The 21454-nt window shown below is 44.0% G+C and overlaps 2 protein-coding genes across 6 annotated transcripts in view; one reads left to right on the top strand and one right to left on the bottom strand.

Moving 5' to 3' along the window:
* bdg (bedraggled) overlaps positions 1-2511 on the top strand; it is a 28931-nt gene extending 26420 nt beyond the window's left edge. Inside the window, exons 10-13 of one of the 2 annotated variants that reach the window (XM_011316267.1) lie at positions 42-269; positions 425-622; positions 718-768; positions 925-2511. In XM_011316267.1, the coding sequence (XP_011314569.1) occupies positions 42-269; positions 425-622; positions 718-768; positions 925-1722 (1275 nt within the window). In that variant the 3' untranslated portion in view covers positions 1723-2511. The remainder of the gene's footprint in view (positions 1-41; positions 270-424; positions 623-717; positions 769-924) is intronic. The other variant, XM_011316268.1, reaches the window with a different exon arrangement.
* A 138-nt stretch (positions 2512-2649) lies between these two features.
* On the bottom strand, positions 2650-20658 carry Dhc64C (dynein heavy chain, cytoplasmic). Of its 4 annotated transcripts, none has more exons than XM_011316270.1 (10): positions 20270-20658; positions 17630-19752; positions 17063-17134; positions 12924-16980; positions 12721-12809; positions 12382-12411; positions 9016-12268; positions 8646-8841; positions 7022-7139; positions 2650-6801 (listed from the first exon to the last, which is right to left on the bottom strand). In XM_011316270.1, exons 1-10 carry the CDS (start codon positions 20511-20513, stop codon positions 3031-3033), a joined length of 13953 nt encoding a protein of 4650 aa, XP_011314572.1. In that variant the 5' UTR covers positions 20514-20658; the 3' UTR covers positions 2650-3030. The 4 variants fall into 4 exon arrangements, with proteins under 4 accessions (XP_011314572.1, XP_011314571.1, XP_011314574.1 ...); XM_011316269.1 differs by lacking the exon at positions 8646-8841 and adding an exon at positions 7564-7762; XM_011316272.1 differs by lacking the exon at positions 12382-12411.
* Between the last annotated feature and the right edge of the window lie 796 nt (positions 20659-21454).

Genomic DNA, 21454 nt, shown 5'->3' with positions numbered 1-21454 from the left:
TTTCCTAGTTTATGAGTTTTATAGATGGACTTTTATTGCAGTTTGGTATCTACGTGGTTTATTATTTGGATTACACTGTCGGTGGTGCCTGGTGGATAATGGTTCTGTATCTGGTGCAAGTTGGGGCTGTTTTTGCTGTGAGGGGACGTCCTCACACTGGGGAGGCAGTGGTTGCTGAATTATTTCCACCGACTGGACGCTGTCTCAGGCATTGGGCTGGACCTTTACTCTCATTTACGTGGAATGTTATTCTACCAGTTACGCTCATGGTAAGGAGTTTTCCTCTTTCAAGAAATTTTTGCACTTTCCAATTCTTTATCATGAATGTAGAGTTCATGATTCTCATTGATATCAATTGACATTCAATTTTTTATAGGGCCTTGGAATGATAATTTTTTGATTATTATTTTATTTAATCCTCAAGGTGTTGAGCATCACTCTCTTCAAGAGCAGCAGTTTTCGAGATCTTTACAGCTACAGAAGGACAAATCGTGATTATTGGGCGGTTTGGGCGAAACAGCTTGGGGCTGCCATTCAGTTGATTCCAATATTGATAATTCCAGCAGTAGCTGTTATCCAGACTTGCCGGTATTTAAATAGTGGACCACCTGATATATTCGATGTGAGTATTAGCACCAGTCGTTCCTAATTCCCTCAGTTATTTCACACCATTTATTTTACTCTCGTTTACGTCTTTCTGTTGTGCCACTCATTCAGACTGAACAAGTGGAGATAAACTATACTCATTGCGAGCAATGCAACGCCAATGTAAGTTCAAGTATAGAGAAAATTTCTGGGAAATTCGTTACTCAAAAATCATTGGATAAATCAATAATTTACAGGAAATAGAAATCTGAAGATTAAACTAATCTGTATTAAATATTGTATTGTGGAATTAATTGATCGAATGTTTTTCAATTGCAGAGGATCCAACTGCTGTACCGTCCGTCCTTGGAGCCCCAGGACCCCCGCCGCCCTCAGACGTCGTATCCCAGTGCCGGAGGAGGTAGCATCCATGGAAATGGTGTTCTACCAACACCCCCAGACGTTCCCTTCGAGGATCCACCACCCAAGTATACACCACCCCCGAGCTACACAACCGCCACAGGTGCCCGAATAGCGAAAATGCTGAGACAAAGCTTCAGGCGGAGTGTTCGAAGGATTGCCAATGTCCTGGGGGAAAGCAGTGGGCCCCGAGCAAGAGCTGCTTTACAACCACCACCTCCTGATTATGCAACTGTTCTCGTGGAAATGAACCAAACTATTCTACCCAGGGACATCACAGTCCACGCTAGTGATCCCCCAGATGTCACTGACACTGGGACAACAGTCAATCACATCAGGAACAGACCAAATACTATCGACAGAATGACGAGGATCAGCTCCTTGGAGCGATGCCCTGTTGAGAGAACTCACTCGACAATTGAACGAAGTAGGAGACTCCAGAGTGGATCCTCTCATTTAACTGCTGCTGATGTTGCTAATCTCCTCAGGAGCAGCATCAGACGTAATAATAGACCAAATCAGGGATTACGAAGGAGTTCTGTTCATAATCCACCAATGGTTGCTGCATCGGTTGAAAATCTTGTCAGTGCTGCTGCACCCATTGGACAGGACTCCATGGTCTTTGATAAAGGGACACCACTAGTCCAGGATACGAGGAATCAGGATGGCGATGATGAGAAGACTGGTGGAACGGAATCATCCGTTTCTGTGATATAAGACTCGAGACATTTTATGGTTTATTCATTGTTTGTGTGATTTTTTTTCTGCATCATTTGACAGACTTTGGGACTTTCGCGTCACTCGGAGAATTTAATAGGAAAATATTACCAATTTGGAGAAAATTGGGACTTTTATTGAATTTTCTGGTAATTAGAAATTTTTTAATCTCGAATTATCTGATTTATTTCGTTATAATTTTGGTGATAAGAGGAAAACGAATATAAGGAAATACTTGCAAAATTTCAGCCACGAAAATTGGATGGAAAGTATTTGAATAAGTTGTGTAGAAAAAACGAATTCTATTTTTTATTCCATACTTTCTGAACCTTTAAAGAGAATTAATCAGTAATTCAATGATTTTGTAACGAATTCATTTGATTTTTCTATTAATTACTTCATGCGTGGGACGAATTACTGATCGAAATTTCTAGTTGGGACATGTGGTGGACAATTCTGATCGTCAGAGATTTAGTCAGGGAGTTTCAAGGATGTCTTGTGAATCATTGGATTCCTTGGAGGCACAAATAGAACTTTTAGGGTCTACCTGATGTTCGAGCTTACTGTATTTATCGCAATTGTACATGTGTTCAAAGGCATTTTGCAAGTCCTCGACTGGGGAATACACAATTTCTCTTGTAACATAATTCATAGTGAAGATGTGTAACAAAACCGACTTGTCAATGAAAGACTTTGTTTCTTCTTTTTTTGTAAATAATTGTAGGATTTTTATAAGTTAGAAGACACGTTTCTGTAATGGAATAATAAAAAGAGATATATGGAAATCCATTTTTTTTATTCTTCATTTTCCCATTCCCTGGACTATCCACTTGTCCATGCAATCAATTATTCGTCGATTTATTTCCTGCAATTAACAATTCAATAATTTTTTCGTGAGTAATTGCTCTCCAGAAAGAAAAGACTAAATTGATGAGATTATTCCAGGCACAAGCCACGTTTATTCAAGGCAAATAAATTACACTCTCCATATTTGAATAATATTGCATACTTGAAAATCCCCTTCAATAAATATATAATCGTACTCCACCTTGATAATTCATAGCAGTTTAGAAAAATACGTGACTAAAGTTATTAAAAGAAAAACTCGCAAAATACATCGACTGAGTGATTGATTATGAAATTCTTCATCGAAATAAACTGACAGAATATAAAGTGTAGGCATTCTAACACACTAAATACTGCAGAACTACAATAAACAAATATCAATTAATTGATCAATACATAATTTACCAATTAATTGATCAATAATTAATTGATAAATGAATTAATCATTAATTAATGAGTCAATTAATTGAGAGCAGTTGACGTGAGGACAGCAACTCCCCTCTCATAGAAGCTATGGGGTTCCTGATTGGTCGCTGTATTGAGGTCGACAGTAAATAGTAATTCCGTCCTCGTGCTGTTAAGATAAACAGGAAGAGAGAGTTTTCCCCGCCTGACCTCATCCCCAGAGGACCTGACCCACCTGAGCATTGTCACAGGTAAATCAGTCATGATGGTAGACGTCAGATACAGCTGATTATCCTTGCAGAGAGCTCCCTGGAGTTTCAATCCAGTGACAGCAAACGAGCAGTCATCCGTTGCGATATTATCTCCATCACCAATTGTCACCACCAGCTGTAATTCCTCAAGGGACCAGCTGTTGGCCTGTGCAATGCACTGTCTAGTGGCGGTGATGTAAGCCTCAGGATTCAAAAGTCCTCCGAGCCAAACTGGAAAGCTCTTAATCTCCTTTGCTCCACCCTGAGACACGAGTCTCGATACTTCCTGGAGCTGTGACACCCTGTGACTGAAATCGGTGATCCATTGAATGACAGTGCAACCCCTGGGTACTGTATATCTCCTCCATCCAGCTGGTAATATCCCTTTGACAAGCTCAGAGAGCATCGTCCTGTGGTAATTCGTTTGTTTCTTCTCACCCTGGCAGATCAGCACCACATCCTCCAGGTCGTGGATGACATCCTGCAGAAGTTTAGCTCCACTGTTGACCTCACGCTCAAAGTACCTGTACAGAGGGTCTTTTATGTTCTCGACAGTTCTCTTCAGGGTCTGCAGGTTCTTGGGAAGAAGCTGAAGCCACGTGGAGGCAGAGTTGTGAAGGACTCTCATCCAGGATGGCCTTCCATCGCCCTCAGCCTCTCTAGGTGCGTCCAGGGACTCGTCGTGGGAGTAGGCGAGTTCGTCCTCATCCTCCAGCTGTTGCATTTTCAGTAATTTTGAGACGAGATCAGTTCCACGAGTTGTGAGAAGGACCTTCTCAGCGTTGTTAGGAAGTCCCAGCCAAGATGGGGTTTGCCTGTCTGAGAGAGACTCGATCCATTTGAGGAAGTGATCTCTCCTGGTGCCATCTGGCATTGTTATGTGTCTTTGATTGCCCTGAGAGCCTCCATCGACGTTTGCCACGAGGGCAAAGTCAGACTCGAAGGATCTAGGTGTGAAGAGTTTCCTCAGGAAGGAGGCGAGCAGTCGTTGATCGAAATCATTGTCAATTTTTCCTCCATAGATGCACTGAGAGAGGAGAGTGACGAGGGCGTCCCAGGGTACTTTCTCAGGGGGCAAATTGGTTCGGCCCATCGCGGTGGCCTCGATCCAGGTGTCCAGGGTGTCACATGCCACTCGAAGATCACTTTCATTGAATTCATAGTACTTTGCCCAACCCAGGGGTGAGTACCTGAGACGTTCCTGGACAATTGCATGGAACCAGGCGAGCAGGAAGTACAATCTAGCTCGTTCATTAGGTGGTTTCATCATCCTCGAGGCTGGTACAGTGCTGAATGTCCTCAGAAGATTAGCTCTGATGCCTGGAGGTGGCTCGAACACGAATATCCTGCCAGCTCTCAGGAGATTAACGGGCACTTTTGGATTGATCTCCATCGTCAGGAAGAGCCTGAAGCCAGCATGTGGCTGAAGGCTGTGGAGCTTCTTCTCAAGCTGCACCAGCCACTGAGGTGCCAGATGAACATTCTTCAGCATCACCCATCTGCCCGCTTTAACAGCCATATTGATTGCTCGATCTGCCTGATTGAATCCCTCAGCAGAACCAATGGCAATGCTCACTATCTGCTTTCCTGATTCAGCTGCCAAATCGTCAACTCTTCCAGAAGCATCGAATCCTGGCACTGAGCACAGCAAAGCTGGAACAGCTGCCTTCAACTGATTCTCCACAACTGAAGCAAAGTCCAGCTCCACTTCAGCAGCTGCCATGAACTTTTCGCCAAGAGCCGCTGAGATAAAGAGTGCTGCTGCTGCTATCACTCTGTCTGGTCTGAATGCCTGAATAATCAGCAGCTGGTGAACAGCTGTGCCAATCGGTGTCAGGGATTTCTCCTCCTCCCACAATTTGGGGACTTGGGTCTCAGGATTCGATGACTGCAACCACGTGGGGAAGTCCTGATCCTCCTGGATATTTTGTGCCAGTTTCTTAAAGGCTGGTAGTCGCAGACTCAGCCTGAGCATTGCCTCCTGCTGTTCAGAGCTCAGACACTGAATCATTGGACCTCGAACATTCAAAACTCCCTCTTTTCCTCGCAGGAAGAACGTAAACTCCTGGTCGTAAGAGGACTCTGTGGAGATTCCCTTGAGGTGGATCCTGCAGAGGAGAAGGGCGAATGTCAATCTGTCCGCGTGGAGCATTCCTCGTGCCACTCTCTCGTAGCACACTGAAAACAAATCACTCGTGATCAAGGATAGCCTCTGGGTGTAATCAGATATACCGGAGAGTTTTGGATTCTGCGAGAGAACTGATGTAAAGATGTCTAGGAACATCTTCAGAGAGTACTGGTAGAGGAAGTGAATCTGGTTGAGAGAATCCATGGTGAAATACATGTTGGAACAGGCCTGGGACAGTGGCATGTACTGCTGAGAGACAGTCTCGATCTCAGCAATGACCTTGTCAGTCTCCTCCACCTTTTTACTGATATCAGCAGCCTCTTGTTTAAGTGTCTCCAGTGTTGTTATCACTGAGTCATCATCCAGGATCTTTCCTTTAGCGTCATTCAGTGCCTGCAGAAGGGACTTCTCCAGCTGCCTAAGACGAAGATGGAATTCACCCTGGAGTTTCAAAAGATCTGAGCGTTTCTCATCGATATCTGGACGCTCAGCCTTCAGCACTTGATTGAGGCACTGACTCTGGAGGGAACTCCTGGTGACCGTGAAGTTGACAAAAGTCACACGAGAGCAGATATCTGGTGGGAACTCCACAGTGGGATCTCGAGTCGACAGAAAAATAACGAATGATGGGGACAGATCGATGTCCTGATCACCCAGAGTTATCAATACTCGTCCACCAGTCCTCCTCAATTCTCTGTTAAGTACTGGATTGAGGATGGGATCGTAGTTCTCGACGTCTTGAACAAGCAGGGGATTACCGAATCTCAGGGCGCTCTCCAGATTTTTTCTGAATGAGTCATCCAAGAAACTCGTCTTAGTGATCTTTCTGTCTTTGAATTCATTCATTATGAACTCCGTGGCCTGTCCTGAAGGATCAATTATCAGGGGATATCTGTTGAATCTCTTGAGCATTATGGCGTTCTCTGTGCAGAGGTCGTCCGTTGGGAGAGCATTTGCCTGCCAGCGAAGACGTTCGTCTGGATTTGACAAGTACTCGGTTCTAGCAATGTCAGGGCGGAACTGTAGATTTGCATGATGGAGGTGCTGGCACCAGGTTGTAAAGAGATTCTGGCGGTAGTGCTGATCGAAATAACCAGCATAAGCCAGAAATGCTGAGGAAAGCAGTACATCACCGATTATCGTGGACATCTGGCTCCTGAAAGTCTCACTCGTTGCCTCCCACCTCTCTCGTTCAATCACTAGGGATTTTATCAGGGCTATCGATCGATCCACTTTACCCTGGACATTCTCCAGATCTGTCTTTATCGCCTGGGCTTGGGAAATCAGCTGGGCGTACTCCTCTTTGTATGAAGCAATTGATAATTCCAATTGCGCTATCAGGTGCTTCACCTCCTCGCCTTTCTCTTTATTCGTCTCTGCCTGACGTTCCAGGGAGTACAGCTCCTCTCGCAGGGGCTCCACTCGCTTCAGCATGTCTGCGTACTCCACCTGGGGATGATAATAAGAAGAATCAATGAAAGTCATTGACTGGAGAATTGAAAACTAAGAATTGAAAGAATTGGAACTGGAGAATTGAAAAAAGAAAATAGCGCTCTTCTCTATTGAAAATATTTTTTCCCCATTTCCCATTTTTCCATTCTGAGGATTTCCAGGGCTTAATGGTAATTATTATTAAGCGATAATGGATGCAAGAGAGGACTTTTTTTACCTGAGCAGTTGCCCATTTAACCATGGGTCCACAAGCCATACTCGCCCGATTAACTTTCTCAAAGTTGTAATCAGGATTGCTGAGGTATCGGCTCTTCATTTTCTCACGAACTTCATCGCTACAGGAATTTGAGAAAATGAAAGAATTTGATTAATTAGTAATTATCAGGGACCGTGGTAAATGTGAAATTGCAAGCAATTGTCGAATTATCACCACAGTCTCGACAAATTTCGCCCCAAAAACAACAACTCCCTAATTTTAATAAACAATCATTTGAACACTGAGTTAGCACAAGCCGATTAATGATTAATTCTGAGTAACATGCACTTTACCAAGACAGATAATAAAAATTAGGTAATTATGATCGTAATAGACATGTCACGAGTTGCTGATTGGAGATTAACTGGCGTAAGCTTTGGAAATTCTGTAAAAATCGCGGGCAGTAGTAATGCGCCATGGCATGGCGTTATTTAATCTCCGAATAAATAATGTCGATTCAATCAAACTTCTCATTAAGAAATTATTTGTGAATGCATGCTTACGTTATATCCTCAGTACTGAAATTAGAGACAATGGTATTGATAAAATTGTCCCTCATGATGACAGCGCGAATTGACTTCCAGTCACTAGCATTTTCACCAAGTAAAAGGCAGATTGATTCCAATGCAACTTTGACGATTGCAGGTGGATTTGCCATCGAACGTACTTCAACCAAGTGCTGTTTCTTTATTGATTTCACCGCTATACGACAAAATTAAACGATTGTCTTCGTGAGTAATTGTAACACATTAAATACTGGAGACAGTGCACGTATGAAATCATTTCACAGAAAATCTCACTCTTTTTACAAGAAATTCTCTTGACTCATTTAAACAAAACTCGTATTTCTATTCACATTTCAATAAAAACTTTAAAACTTCATTTTTTCAATCGCAGTTCGATTAGAATTCTTAAAGATTTAATTAAGAGAGTCAAGAATTTTTAATAGAATTCTAATAAAACTGACAAGATATCTCAAAGAGATTCGAAAATTCAACAGATTCTCGTAAAAGTGCAAAGTTTTTCTATCAATTTTCTCATGTGTGATAACAGAGAGAGACAATTAAACAATATACAAGAGTTATTCGTTTTTGCATTTCAAAGCTGGATCTTCTTTTCGGTTTAGCTGTCATGTTAATACTTGTTGTTGTGCTGGAAAGACAACGACCTGGGGAAGATGAGGGTAAAATGGACAGAAACCTTTAACGGTCGGTCCACCTAGCCCCGTGTGGAAAAGTTGAAAAGAAAAACCAACTGCTTTCCCCAAGAAATTAATTTTAATTAATTAACTGCTACTATTCCATTCAGTTATATTTCTATCAAAAATCCTCTATATTGCCTATTCATGATGCTCCAAAAGAATAATAACATTTTCAACTATAAATTAATTATGACTTCTGAATGAAAGAGTCAGTTATCTCTCAATTTCCACACATCTTCCCGAAACAATAATAAATGTGCATTTAATTAACGAATAACAAACAAAAGCGTATTAATACGTCGTTGATTAGAATTCCCCGCTGAGGCATCGATACATTCATCAATAGCTCGATATAGACCGAATGATCATCAGTTATCATCTTACGTCATGTCCTCAGTGTTGAAATTGACGATAGTGGGTATGAAGCTGTCCTTCATTGATACAGCTCGTATCTGCTTCCAATCAGTCGCATTTTCACCGAGCAAAAAGCACATTGACTCGAGTGCTAATTTAACTAATGCAGGTGGATTTGCCATTGACCGTATCTCCACCAAGTGCTGACGTTTTATTCCTTTCACAGCTAGACTCGCAATGAAATAATGATGGGAGAAAGATTCCACACACGATAATGAGTAGATAAATAATAATAATGATCAATAAAATAAATAATAACATAAATGGAGAAAGTGCTGTGCACAGTGTGTATGAGCTATAATAAATAAAAATTGAATAGTCGATCGAAATATAATCTTACCAGTCTGAGCATCGATGACAGCTGGTTCTACCTGCGCCAAATCAGCCATAACAGACTCCCTCTTCTGATCGATAGCCACAGTCTGTATAGCCAATTGCTGCTGAATCTCCTGACTCTGCACCTTCTTCTTCTCCGCTTCCTGCTGATCCTTCACCATCTGCCTGAGTTTGGCATTGGCAGCTTCATTTTTAGCCTGAAGCTCCTGAGACTTGACCGCCAAACTCTTCTGCATCTCTTCAACCTGCTCAACAGTTTCAGCTATTTTGCTGAGTCCGACATTGAGATGGAGCTGCTGCTCCTCGAGATCACTCCTCTTCTCCTGATAAAGCTTGACAAAATGATTGATAAAGTCAAGATAATGTCTGGGTGTGATGGCCATCGTTCTGCTGCCCCTCTTGGCAAGTCTGGCATTGGCCTTGTGGAGGGTCTGATGGACATAGACACACGCGTTTATAACAGCATCCCTGTGGGCAGCCTGTGCAGGAATGAGCGAGCAAACTGATGGGAAGAAGTCTGGACACTTCCACGAGGGCCTCTCGAGATCGACTCGACTCGTGAATTCCTTACCCACTTGGAACAGAGCATTATCAGACCAATCTCCAAACCAATTGAGAACACAACGATTAAAGAGGGCTGGTGATGTTGCAGCACGATCCTTGAGGCCATCAGTGCTTGGATTCATAGTAAAGACAACATGAAGATTCTTCATAACCTGTCCAGTGAACCACTTGTACAATTCCTCATTGGAATCCAGCATGAGCCCCTCCCTCTGTGCCCCCTCTTTGCACTGAGTCATCAGAGTTGTGTACTCATCCCCCTCGAACAATCCAGGAACCTCTCCATTAGCCAACAGAGTATTCATTCTCTCCAGGAATCCAGAGTCCAATACATTAGATTCATCCAGAATGAACGCTATTTTTTCATCTTTACATCCAGATCTCCTGAGCACCTGTCTAAGATCCTCATCGAAGTCTTCCCCAGTGTATTTATTATGCACTTTAATCTGGAAAATCGATAATCCATTCATCCAAGCGACGAATCTCGAGAGAGTAGTTTTTCCAGCTCCAGAGACACCGATGAGGAGTAAATGTCCCTGTGGCTGTCTGAATATTCTGTCAATACGCAGCACGTGTTCGAGAACCTCGTCGAACAGCACTAGAGGCACATCAAGCTCCTCCTCGTAGAATACCTTGAGCCTAGCCCTCACATATTCTCTCAACTCGTCCCTATTCACAGGAACATAATCCTTGGACAACCAGTTGCTGTAGAGGATAGGCCTGGCAAGGGCCTTTTCACGATCAACACCCATAAAATGCTTCAAGGCCACGACATCGATATTTTTATTGGTCCAGGCTCGCTCTGAATCCTCGACGAGACGATCCTGGAAGAGCCTGAGTGCCTCGTGAGCCCAGAGACGAACAAGACCCTCGACAGACAGTGAATCTAGGGGTCTGATGGCCTCGCAGATGCCTCTCACCCACCTCGTCATCTCACGAGGTGAATAAACGTAATGTGGCTGCATATCCTGGGTGAATCTCTCCTGTGAAGCCAAATAAAACTCCACCATAGCATTTGTGAGTGGCTCAGCATAACCCCTCAACGACGGTGTAAGCCTTAGCATTGCCCTGGTGAACGTTCCATAAATTTGCTTGAGTGACGTCTCTCCAGGATAATCTACATAAATAACAGGCACGTGCCTCAGGAACCTGTGACTCAGGGGTTTTCTCCCTGGATCAGTAGGAGGATTACAAGCTCCAACGAATTGAATTCTCTCCAGTGACACCCAGGCCTGATCACTCGTCCTGAAAAAGCCCCTGTGCTCCACCAACTGCCTCAAGAATGATATCACCCTTTGTGTCCCATAGTGATCCATATCAGGAAGATTTATCTCATCGCAGAAAAGCACCAGCCACTTTCCCAGTTGCACTGGTGACAGTACAACTCCATTTGGCGTTTTTCTGTATTCGCAGTAATGATCAAAAGTCTTGAGGAGAAGCTCTGGGGTAGTTGCTGAGGAGAAATTGAGCCCAACGACTTCCATATCAGGTAGTGCCCTCAGAGCTGAGAAGAGAGTCATGGTTTTACCTGAGCCTGGGGGTCCACAGAGCACCAGGGGTTTGTGCTCAGCTAACCAGGTGTACAGGAGACTCTCGTGTCTCACAGTGTCCAGGGTTGGAACAACGATATCTGGACTGGCAACTTTGTGGGTCTCTACCTCGATCTGGGGTACTTTATTGCTCCATGGTAACCATTCTCCGTGAATATTCACCTCGAAGTCGATGATTGCGATGTTGGATTGAGCTGGAAGTGGAACGGTTGTTATAGATCTCACGAAATCCCCCAGGTCTGATCGAACCTTCAATTTGGCATCTCCAGCAAAACTCCAGAGGAGGGCGTAGATCAAGCATTTAGGCATGTAACGCTCCAGCTGTTCACTGGGAAGGGGAAAGTCTGTGTGGGTATGATTGTACTGGAGAACATTGCGAACAGCCTGATTGAGCATTGAGAAGAGAGAACTGAGGGCTCGGAGTCTTGTGAAGTCCATTATGTGTTCTTGTTTCATGGCGTACTCCAAGCACCTGACGACGAGACCATCAGGTGCAAAGTAACTCTGGAAGATGCTGGCAACCTCGCGCTGGACTGACAGAGCTGGAGATATCATGTCGTCCTTATCAGCTTTCTTCCCCAAATTATCGTCATCGCCGTCCTCCAGGGGAATGTTCTTCAATCTCATCAGATAATTCTCGAAGATCATCTCGGTGGAGAGAACGTCCTCGGAGAACCAGACCATTCCACAACGAGATACTGTAGCTAGAGTTGCATACTTCAAGTCCTGCACCTCGAACATCACTCGGACATTTGGAGGAAGACTCAGGCGTTCACCGTTGGGAAGTGTCAAGAGTTTGTTGTCATCGAGGACTGAATTTAAGTTCTCAACCCACTCTGGATCTACGTCACCGTCGAAGATTATCCATTGGCGTTTATTTATCTCACCACGAACGTTGTCGATTATTTTTCTCAGGATGTGGGTGAACAGGCCGTCTGTCCACTCTCGAGTGTTGGGATCCAGGACACCGTAAAGGGTCTCCTTGCTGATTGCTTTTGGATCTATCACGTGGGCCACACCCTCCACTCCCTCAAAACGTTCGAGTGCCTTCAAGAGCACTCGCCAGGCTGTCGATTTACCTGAACCACTTGGACCCACCATCATCAGTCCATGATTCAGGTTGCAGATTTGGTACAATTGCAGGACCTGGGAATCGAGATAAGAGATTAGGGGAAATAAGAGAGACAGGGGAACAACGACAACAGGTACAATTTTAAGTGGACATTGAGCGGAATTCTTGGATTACCAACTGTTCTCACCTTTTCTACCCACGTCTCACCGACCAATTCCTTTAAGCGTGCGGAATAGAAAGTATGATTACGGGTCAATTACGATATGTGATCTGGGGATTAACTGTTAATTTAGGGAACCTCGGGGTGAGGAGGTCTGAGTTTTATCATCTGGGACAGATGGAATATCAAAAGTATCGAAATTTCACAAAATCGATACGTACTAATTTGGTGGATATTAATTATATTTAATTATATTTAAATTCTATGAGTATTAATGGCGATTTACATGCTACATGTGCATATCTGAGGGAGACTACAGCATTTTATGCAATTGATTCTAATTATCCTGAGCAATAGGAGACTCACCTTCTCTTGCCAGGCCCCTCCCTGCTCATCGCCTTCACCGCAGACCAGATATTCCTCACCACAGACTTTTCTGATTTGGTCCTTCAGTCCTGAAGAAAGTAAAATCGATAAATCAAATTCCCTCTCTCAATCAATTAAAATTCAAATGTTAATTAATGTAAATATGAATAATTCGATTGTCTCATAAAAAACAGAATTCTCACCCTTCATCTCAGCCCTGGTATAATTAACATTCGGGAACACATCATTCAGCAAGCTGAACAACAACGGAATATCCTCAGCGACGAGTTTTGGCACCATAGTCTCGCATACAGACTGAATGAGAATCTCCTGTTCAGGAAGATTTTCAGCAATGGAGGCTTCGTCGATATTAGTTTCTCCACGTCCCTGCATGCCCTCTTTGATCCTTTGAATCCTGTCCCTCTTAACATTCCCCGCTGATATGAGAACAGATTTCAAAGCTCTCAATCCAAAGTCATAATGCGACTGATTTGATAGCTGTTCGTCACAGAGTTTGAAGAACGGTACAATCTTGCAGGCGAGTTTCTCAGCAGATCTGAACCCTTGACTGAACAACATCACTTCAGCAATGAGCTGTCTGTCAGGAGTTGTCATAGCCAACGACCTGAAGAGTTTCTTCAAATTATCAGGAAGATTGGAGCGTCCAGCATACCCTGGATTCATTGTAATGAAGATTGCCATATCGGGGGAGACCTTCACCTGCTTCCCCACGAGCTCAACACAGAGTGTTCCTTCCCTCTTGCCCTCCATCTGATTCTTGAGAGCTTCCTGGATAGTCTGCACCTGCTGCGACACAGCAGACAGCATTCTCTCCTCCAGACGATTGAACTCGTCAAAACATCCCCAGGCCCCTACCTGGCAGAGACCCACGAAGATCCTCCCCATTGCCTGAAAATCGAAGGTCTCATCGCAATTGAACACCAGGACAAATCTCCCCAGCTGATGGCCAAGTGCCTTAACAGACTCCGTCTTTCCAGTGCCAGCAGGACCAAATGGAGATCCGCCCAGTCTGGCCTCTAGTGCTTGTGTCATCGTTAAATAGCAACGATCAGTCAATGGAGTCTGTACCAGCCTGTCCTGAACCCCCAAGTACTCAAACCCGTAGAAGAATTTGGCATTGGCCATGTGGATGGTCAATTGCTGGAGGACTTCAGTCTGTCTTGGATCAAAGTAAAATCTCATCTCACAGAGCCACTCAAAAGCCTTTGGATTATTGACTCTATTCGCTATTAAGCGCCTCGTTACTGTCCTCTTGTGGACAAATTCGTTGATGAGGTGCTCCAGTTTCTTTCGCCTGAGTGCCGGCTGCTCCTGGAGGACAGAATCAGCGAGGACATTGAGGGTGCCTTCTACCTGGAGCAGAACTCTTTCCAAAGGATTTTTACTGGGATCTGCTGATGCCTCGTGCAGTGCAGCCTCAACGTCCTCAGACCACAGAATTTGTGCAGCTAGAACAATAATTTGTGCTTGATAATTGTCACACCAGGACATAAATGCCTGGGCATTGATATTGCCATCCTTGAACTGCTTGATATCCTGAACGGCTTTTGCCAGACTCGATGCAAGTGTCACTCGCATCTCCTTCTCGACGAGTGTCAGCCACTCGTTGATCTTGGGATGATCGACAGTGGACACTGGACTCTGGAAATGAACCTCCTCACCCTCCCTCGAGGCAATACCCAGGATAACGTTGTTCTCGTCATTTAAAATGATAGCAGCAACACCGGCAAACATTTTCTTGAAGTGTTTCTGGAGTCGTGCGACATTTTTGCTGTTACCAATGATTTCAAGGAGATCCTCATCACCAACGAAATAGAAACGAGGAAACGATGTTCTCTCTCTCTCCAGATATTCACCGAGGGCTTTTTGAATTTTTCCAAGGAGATCTGCAAGTCGTTCCAGAGCCCTCTGTACCCCTGGAATATTTAGAACATCCATCACCATCGGGGACTTGGAGACTTTCTTCATGAGCCCGAGGAATTCAGAGCTGATGCTCTGAAAACGAGAGGTTTCCACTGGTAAAAGTGTTTTGATGTCAGCACTTCCTGAGAAAATTCCCTCGAGATAAACCCATCGACGTTGAACGTCAATCCACACGTCGAATAGTGCATTAATTCTGTTGAGCTTCTCCTCCCAGGTGAGCGCCTCTTCCTCGAAGACTTTGTAGTATGGTGAAAGCTTCATGGCAGCGACAGAGTTGATGTGCTCCTTCACTTTGTTGAATAGATCGTCCCACCCTCTGATCAATCTGCACTTGCTTTGATAGTTTATCAAATCCAATTCATACGTCTGCCAGGATTCCCTCACTTGTTTAAGGAATTCCTCGAGTGCCATCTCCCCTTGAGCTACTAATATTATATCTTTTACGATTCCCTCGTTCTTCTGGAGATTGACATCCCAGACTTGTCCAAGTGTCAACTCACTGAGGATCCAGTTAACTCTCAATTGCTTCGTCAGTTGCTTCCAGTGTCGTTCCTTGAGGGCATCTGACTTCAGCTCCACAATCAACATATTGACTTTGGTGTAATTCTGAAGCATCTTCTTGACGTACTCGTAGGATGAGTACTGACGTAATCTAGCTGGTAATTCCTTGAGCTGTGCCATCATGGTGTCGAGCTGCTGACGAAGTTTTCTTGGTTGTACTAACAGCCAGGGTTTCTCTCGAGTCTCATCGATCTGTGCCCAAATTCTCGAGAGCTCTGACCAAACACCACGAAGATCCTGCAGCTCCTCAAAGACCACGAGCATCCTATCTTCACTGGTTGACACACCTCCAGGCTCCTGAAGCTCGAGGGCTTCCTTGGCTTTAGCCACATTGTCCCTCTCCTCTTTGAGCCTAGCAAATTTACTCTCAAACAGCTGGAGCTGCTGGAGGGCATCGTCAGGACGAAGATGTCCCTCCACAGGTTTTCCACGCTCCCAGTCATTCAGGAAATCAGTTGTCCTCATCTCCACAGCCTTGTCCTCAGCAACAATCTTCATCTGGAGTGAAGCAACTTGTGTTTGAATACTCATGTCCTTTCTCTTAATGATCTCATTGAAAGCCCCCCATTCGCCCTCGATATTATCAACGTGCAGCCAACTCGTGGGGAACTGGAATCTCTGCCTCTCCAAAATCCTCTGGCCCTCCCTGTAGACGTCTACTTGCTTCTCCCACACCTTCATCTTCCTCTTCAATGACTGGACATACGTAATAAATCCAACAGCATCTGTTGTGCTTGCAGCCTCGATCGACTGCTGCTCCAGATCACTCCGAGACTTGGAGACTTGTCCATGGAATCCCACCATCTCGTTGCCAAGTAGAGCACCGAATTTTCCAAGTGTTTCTTTGTGCCACGAATCGTACTTCAACGATACTTTACTCTGAACTTTGGCAAAATCTATTATAACTGGACCAAATTCACGTCTTGTGTCTGATGTGTCGAATGTAGTTCTTGTCTTCTTGATGTCATTGAGACACTTCATCCAAAGATTGATGTCTTCACCGAGTTTTCCATAGAGATTGTCAGGCTGGAGATCCCACAGGGCTTGATATCTCAGCCATTGGTCTACGTAATCAGCAATGTCTTTCATTTTCGACTCCACAGCCTCGTAGGCAGCCTCTAGGGGAATTTTACCTCCTGGTAATTTAGTTAGGAGATTCCTGTAGGTGCCAGATTCTGGTTTATCCAATCCCACCTGATATCTAGAGCTCTGAAGTCTCACCTGGGAGGTGACTATTGCCTGCCAGGCGAACAGCTGCTGCATTATCTGGAATCTAGCGTCCTCAATGCTGGGATAGAGGTACATCGTTTGATTAGTGATCCTGACCTCGTGAATTTGATTCTGGATTTTCGGATCACCCCCTGGCTTGTGGGTGGGCTTTGCTGGTGCGTCTGTGTCCATTGACAGATCAACTTCCTTCTTGTGACCCATCAGGGCATCAGTCCAAGCCTTCACACCTGCCTCCAATCGTGCTGCCAAGTTCTTCTCCACTTCCTCATCCAGTCTGGCCACCCAGATGTGAAGATTCGAGTAATTCTTCAGGGATAATTCATCTACTGACTTCTGAATCTTGGAAAGAATGTCAGCGAATGTGTTTGCTGAGTAGGGGCATGTTTCCAGAGAACGTACGTCCACATCCAGCTGCTCCTCCACCACCAGGAGATCGTCCACCTTCTCCTGGAATTGCACAACTATCTCTGAAAGACGTTGCACGTACGGGTCCAGCTTATAGGATTCCCAGACTAGAGCAATACCCTAAAAAATATCACAAGTAAAAGTTTTTCAAAAATTGTCAAAACTATCAATATTAATATTTCTTTACAAATATTTCCTATACCTCAGAGAATAAAGAGAGCACATCCTTCCTCATCCCAGCAACCAGTGGGATGATACTCGCCTTGTCCTCGATCTGAAACCACAACCTCGGATTGAATAAAAAAAAAAGAAAACTCTTGTAGTTATCGTTTGGCACTGCGACCGCTCGAATACAAAATCACAACAGTAAATAGTCATTCATAGGTATGTCACGGGAAAGAGCAAATGGCAAATAAAATCGATACCTCGAAGCGACAGTACAATAGGGCATAATTATTCAATCATCGTTTTCTTTCAAAAAATGGAACCGCAGATACTGGATTGCGAGTAGGAAGGGTAAGTTTACACAATTCCATACTCTATAATAGACAGCTAAGCAGGCAAGGACAACGAAATTGCGAACATGATCTATGAAAATGCACTTAATCTTCTCAAGCATCATTATTGATGAGCTACCTTCAACGAGGGACAGTGGGGGCTCCGATTGGTAAGCTAGAAAATCAGTTAATTCAGGTATGATTCTCCAATAAAATCATTCACCCATTAAAATCCTACAACCCCAACACGCCCCTGGGATTTAAAAAATTACCTTTTCCAGAGTTCTCTCATAAGTCCTGATGCTCTCAATAAGACTGATAGCAAATGGATAAAGCTGATTGGCCTGATGGGCTTTATTAACGATAGCCAGAGGCACCCTGAATCCCAGATTCTTGAGATTCCTGACCTCCTTGGACAGCGTAATGATCTCAGGGAGAAAGTTGACCTTGAGCTTGAGAACATTTCCCCTGCCAGATCTAGACCTGACACTCTCAATCGTGAAAATCCTCCCAGTGACGCCAATATTCCTCTGCTGAACCTTTCGAGCCCAGTCGTCAAAAATTTCCTGAGTTGACAATTTCATCCTGAAGCTGTCCCCATCGGCCTTGAGCCTCTGCCCCTCGATGTGATTCTCCCATCCCTTTCCCAGGACATCCTCCACCCTCCTGAGATACATCGTGAGCTGATAATCAATCTGCTTGACCCAGATGATAGATCCAGAGACTGGTGGAATATCCCTGACCATACTCATCTTGCAGCACTTACTCTGCGAATACTGCACCTTGAATTTTTCATGCAGTGCCTCAATGTCATCCTTGACCCTCTGAATTAATTGTGTCTGATACTCCCTGATGGCACCACGAATGTGAGGCCTCACAAAAAGTGCATTGAACCTCGAGAATATTCTGAACATCTCATTAGCATTTTTAGCTGTTCCCAATTGATCACGAAGATGAGCTGTGATTCTGGCCTCGACCCTCTCGATTCTCTCCTCATATCTGTGCACAGCAGCTTCCCAGGACTCGAGTCCCTCCTTCGTGATGTCGAGACAGTCGACCTCTTTGACATTCTCATAAGCTAAATTGACTTCGCTTATGGCATTGGCATCAGCTGCATCCAGAGCAAATTCCACCTTGACATTGTCATTGTCTGGATTCTCAATTGCTGGATTATTGCTGTTCAGACGAACCGTGGGCCTGAGAACACGAACAATTACAGTTCTCAACTGCTCGTGATGTCTTCTGAATCTCCTCATCTGCTCCATTCTCGTCTGGAGTTTCTTGTGGGCTGGGGAGACCCTCCACACCATCTTCATGTGCTCGTCCCTCTTCTTCTTGACAAAATCCCTGAGCAAACCTGTGAGCTTGTCGTACTCGTCGTCCCAGGTGATGAACACCTCGAAACACTGAGCCATAACCTTTTCAAATTCATCAAAAGGAATGTGCATGAGTCGTCTGGTACCCAAGACCTTCAGCAGTTGCTGGCTAAGGTCTCGAGAGATGGCCTCCACCAGTCTCAGGACACGCTGGATTGGATACTTTGTGCTTCTTATTTTTCTCATGTGCATGAAGATCTGCTGGACAGCAGCTCGAATTCTCTCAAGCTCAGTCACTGAGAGCAGATCATTTATGGGAAAGTCCTTCATCAGAGGATTATAATCGTTGACTGTTGCAAGGGCTTGCTTGAGGCCTGTGTCTGTGTCAAAGGAAACGGTTGCATGGAATCTCTTCCCATGTTTCAGGATATCGAGGGTGAGTGTCACCTCTGTGCTCTCACGTTTCTCCTGGATTCGGTGGAGAGCTCTCTCCAGATTCAGCCAGAAGGAGATCTCCTGTAGGGCAGTTCCAGACTCAGGGTCTCGATTTAACTTCGTGACCTTCTGAATCTCCTTGATCCACCTGTTAACACCATTCTGCAATTGATTCAGAAACGTCGAGTCCTCGACTTTGTCACCGAAGTCAGCGACCTTTGGTTTTCGATTCTCCTCGGCGCATTGTTTTATCACCTGCATCACCAGTGGATGAACTGGCAAGGATATCTCAGGGATATCGATATTCTGTTGAAGGTGCAGAAGGCCCATCTCCAATTCAGCAATTTTTTTCTCCACTGAGGGGGCCATCTTGTCACCGTCACGATCAGCTCGACCTGTTTCTTTGACGTAACTCTTGAAGAATGGAGCCATCGTCTTGCTGATGGCGTGAAGTGTCTCATAAGGTGGACCGTCTGAGAAATTCACAATTCTCACTTGAGAGGAGATGGACTTGTCTGCCTCGATGACTCCTCCTCGTTTTGTCAGGACCAGTGAAGCCATCTTCGGGTTTGTGAAATTGATCTCGTTTGAGATGTGGTACATCGTCGCGTCTTTCTCCTCGTCCCCTTCGCCATTGTCTTCCTCTGGAAATCAAATGGCATGAGGAATTAGAAATGTCAAATATCTGAGTCATTCCACCTCGAGGTTAATCCATAAAATTATTTCAGTCTCACTTCAGATATTTCCTGCATTGAAAAAATTCGAATAAAACTATCGGAGAATTCCCCGAGTTCCAGCGAAAATATTCAATCATAAATTAATAAAAAATCATCGATTATAAATTAAAGAGAACAGAATTAAATGAATTTTAATGACTTAAATTTAAGTATCATATTTAATCTGGTGAACAGCGATATTGTGAATTCCCCTTCCCCTGGGCATTTCGACAGGTGTTGAAAATCCAAAATGCACGTCAAACGCCGGCACAGAATAATTGCATGACGTTCACCGGCATGAGTCATTGAAAAATGAATGATTGAAGGGCGTAAGTGTCATTGATTTAACGTGTGAATGTGTCGAGGAGACAAAGTACCGTTGACTTTTCTAATGGAGGACGACACATCGATAAATCCAAAGTAGCCATTCCTCGCTAAAAGTTACCTTTCGTGGAACTTCGTTGAATACACAACGCCCACACTTGCGAATCCCCGATGAATTTACGGATGTAATCCTGATGATTTTTGTCATCGAGTGCTGCGAGAAAAGCTGATGGCACCCCATCCTCCTCTGGCGCAAGAATCGAGACAATTTTCCGGAGAAAATTCGCGAATGACGTAGAATCAACAATGACAATGTTTTGCGATTCTGGCGTGGGCTCGCCCGTTCCGTCTAAAGAGTCGCCCATTATTTCTGCGATTTATCGCTGATATCACACGAAAATATCACCCCGTCGAGACGGAGGTGATGGCAATCCAATCTGGAGGTGAATTTGTACCAGTGGATGATTAAGGATCAACTGTTTGTCGTTGATTAAAAAAAGTCACTTCTCTTCTCGGTCTCACCCAAAGAGGATTGACTGAAGTAGAGGCTCAGTTCTGGGGGTTGGAGTGACCCCAGCGGCATCGTAGTACTGCACCCCAAGAGAGGGAGGGCGCCACACGCAATGCTGGGGTGTCCATCAAGTCGACGGGGTAAATTTTATTTTCTGTGGTATGAATGCTTTTTGTTTTTTATTTGTTTAACTGAAATTTAACCGACTGTAGAACATCTTGTGGAATTTCAAATGGAAAAAATTATTCAATATATTGAAGATATACTACTAATGAAATTATATCTTTATAATGAGCGTGTTGTCTAATGGGCAACGTGCTTGGCTGGCACATGGACGGCTAGGGTTCGATCCCACCATCATTCATCTTTTTTTTCAAAATAATTTCAATTTTTTTTTTTTTTGTAAATGACTAATCAATGAAAATATCGTTTAAAAACTGAATACTTGAAAATCGAAAAGATATCCAGTGAAATTGAAAAATTAGAAATTTTTGAAAACGATACTTTTTCAAAACATATACTCCTAATGAAACTAGATTTTTTAAATGAGCACGTTGTCTAATTGTCAACGTGCTTGACTATCACGCGGATAGCTTGGGTTCGATCCCGCCATCATTCAATTTCATTTTTTCAAAATAATTCCAATTTTTTCTTTTGTAAATGGCTAATCAATCGAAATATTGTTTAAAAACTAAATACATGAAAATCCAAAAGATATCCAGTGAAATTGAAAAATTCGAAATTTTTGAAAAAGTATCAGGGTAACATGAACATCGAGAAGGTATTTCACTGCAA

This window comes from Fopius arisanus, unplaced genomic scaffold (genome assembly GCF_000806365.1).
Source record: "Fopius arisanus strain USDA-PBARC FA_bdor unplaced genomic scaffold, ASM80636v1 scaffold00006, whole genome shotgun sequence".
Taxonomy (NCBI): Eukaryota; Metazoa; Arthropoda; class Insecta; order Hymenoptera; family Braconidae; genus Fopius; species Fopius arisanus.
Note: the sequence above shows the minus strand (reverse complement) of the source record. Positions and strands in the feature narration are given on the sequence as shown.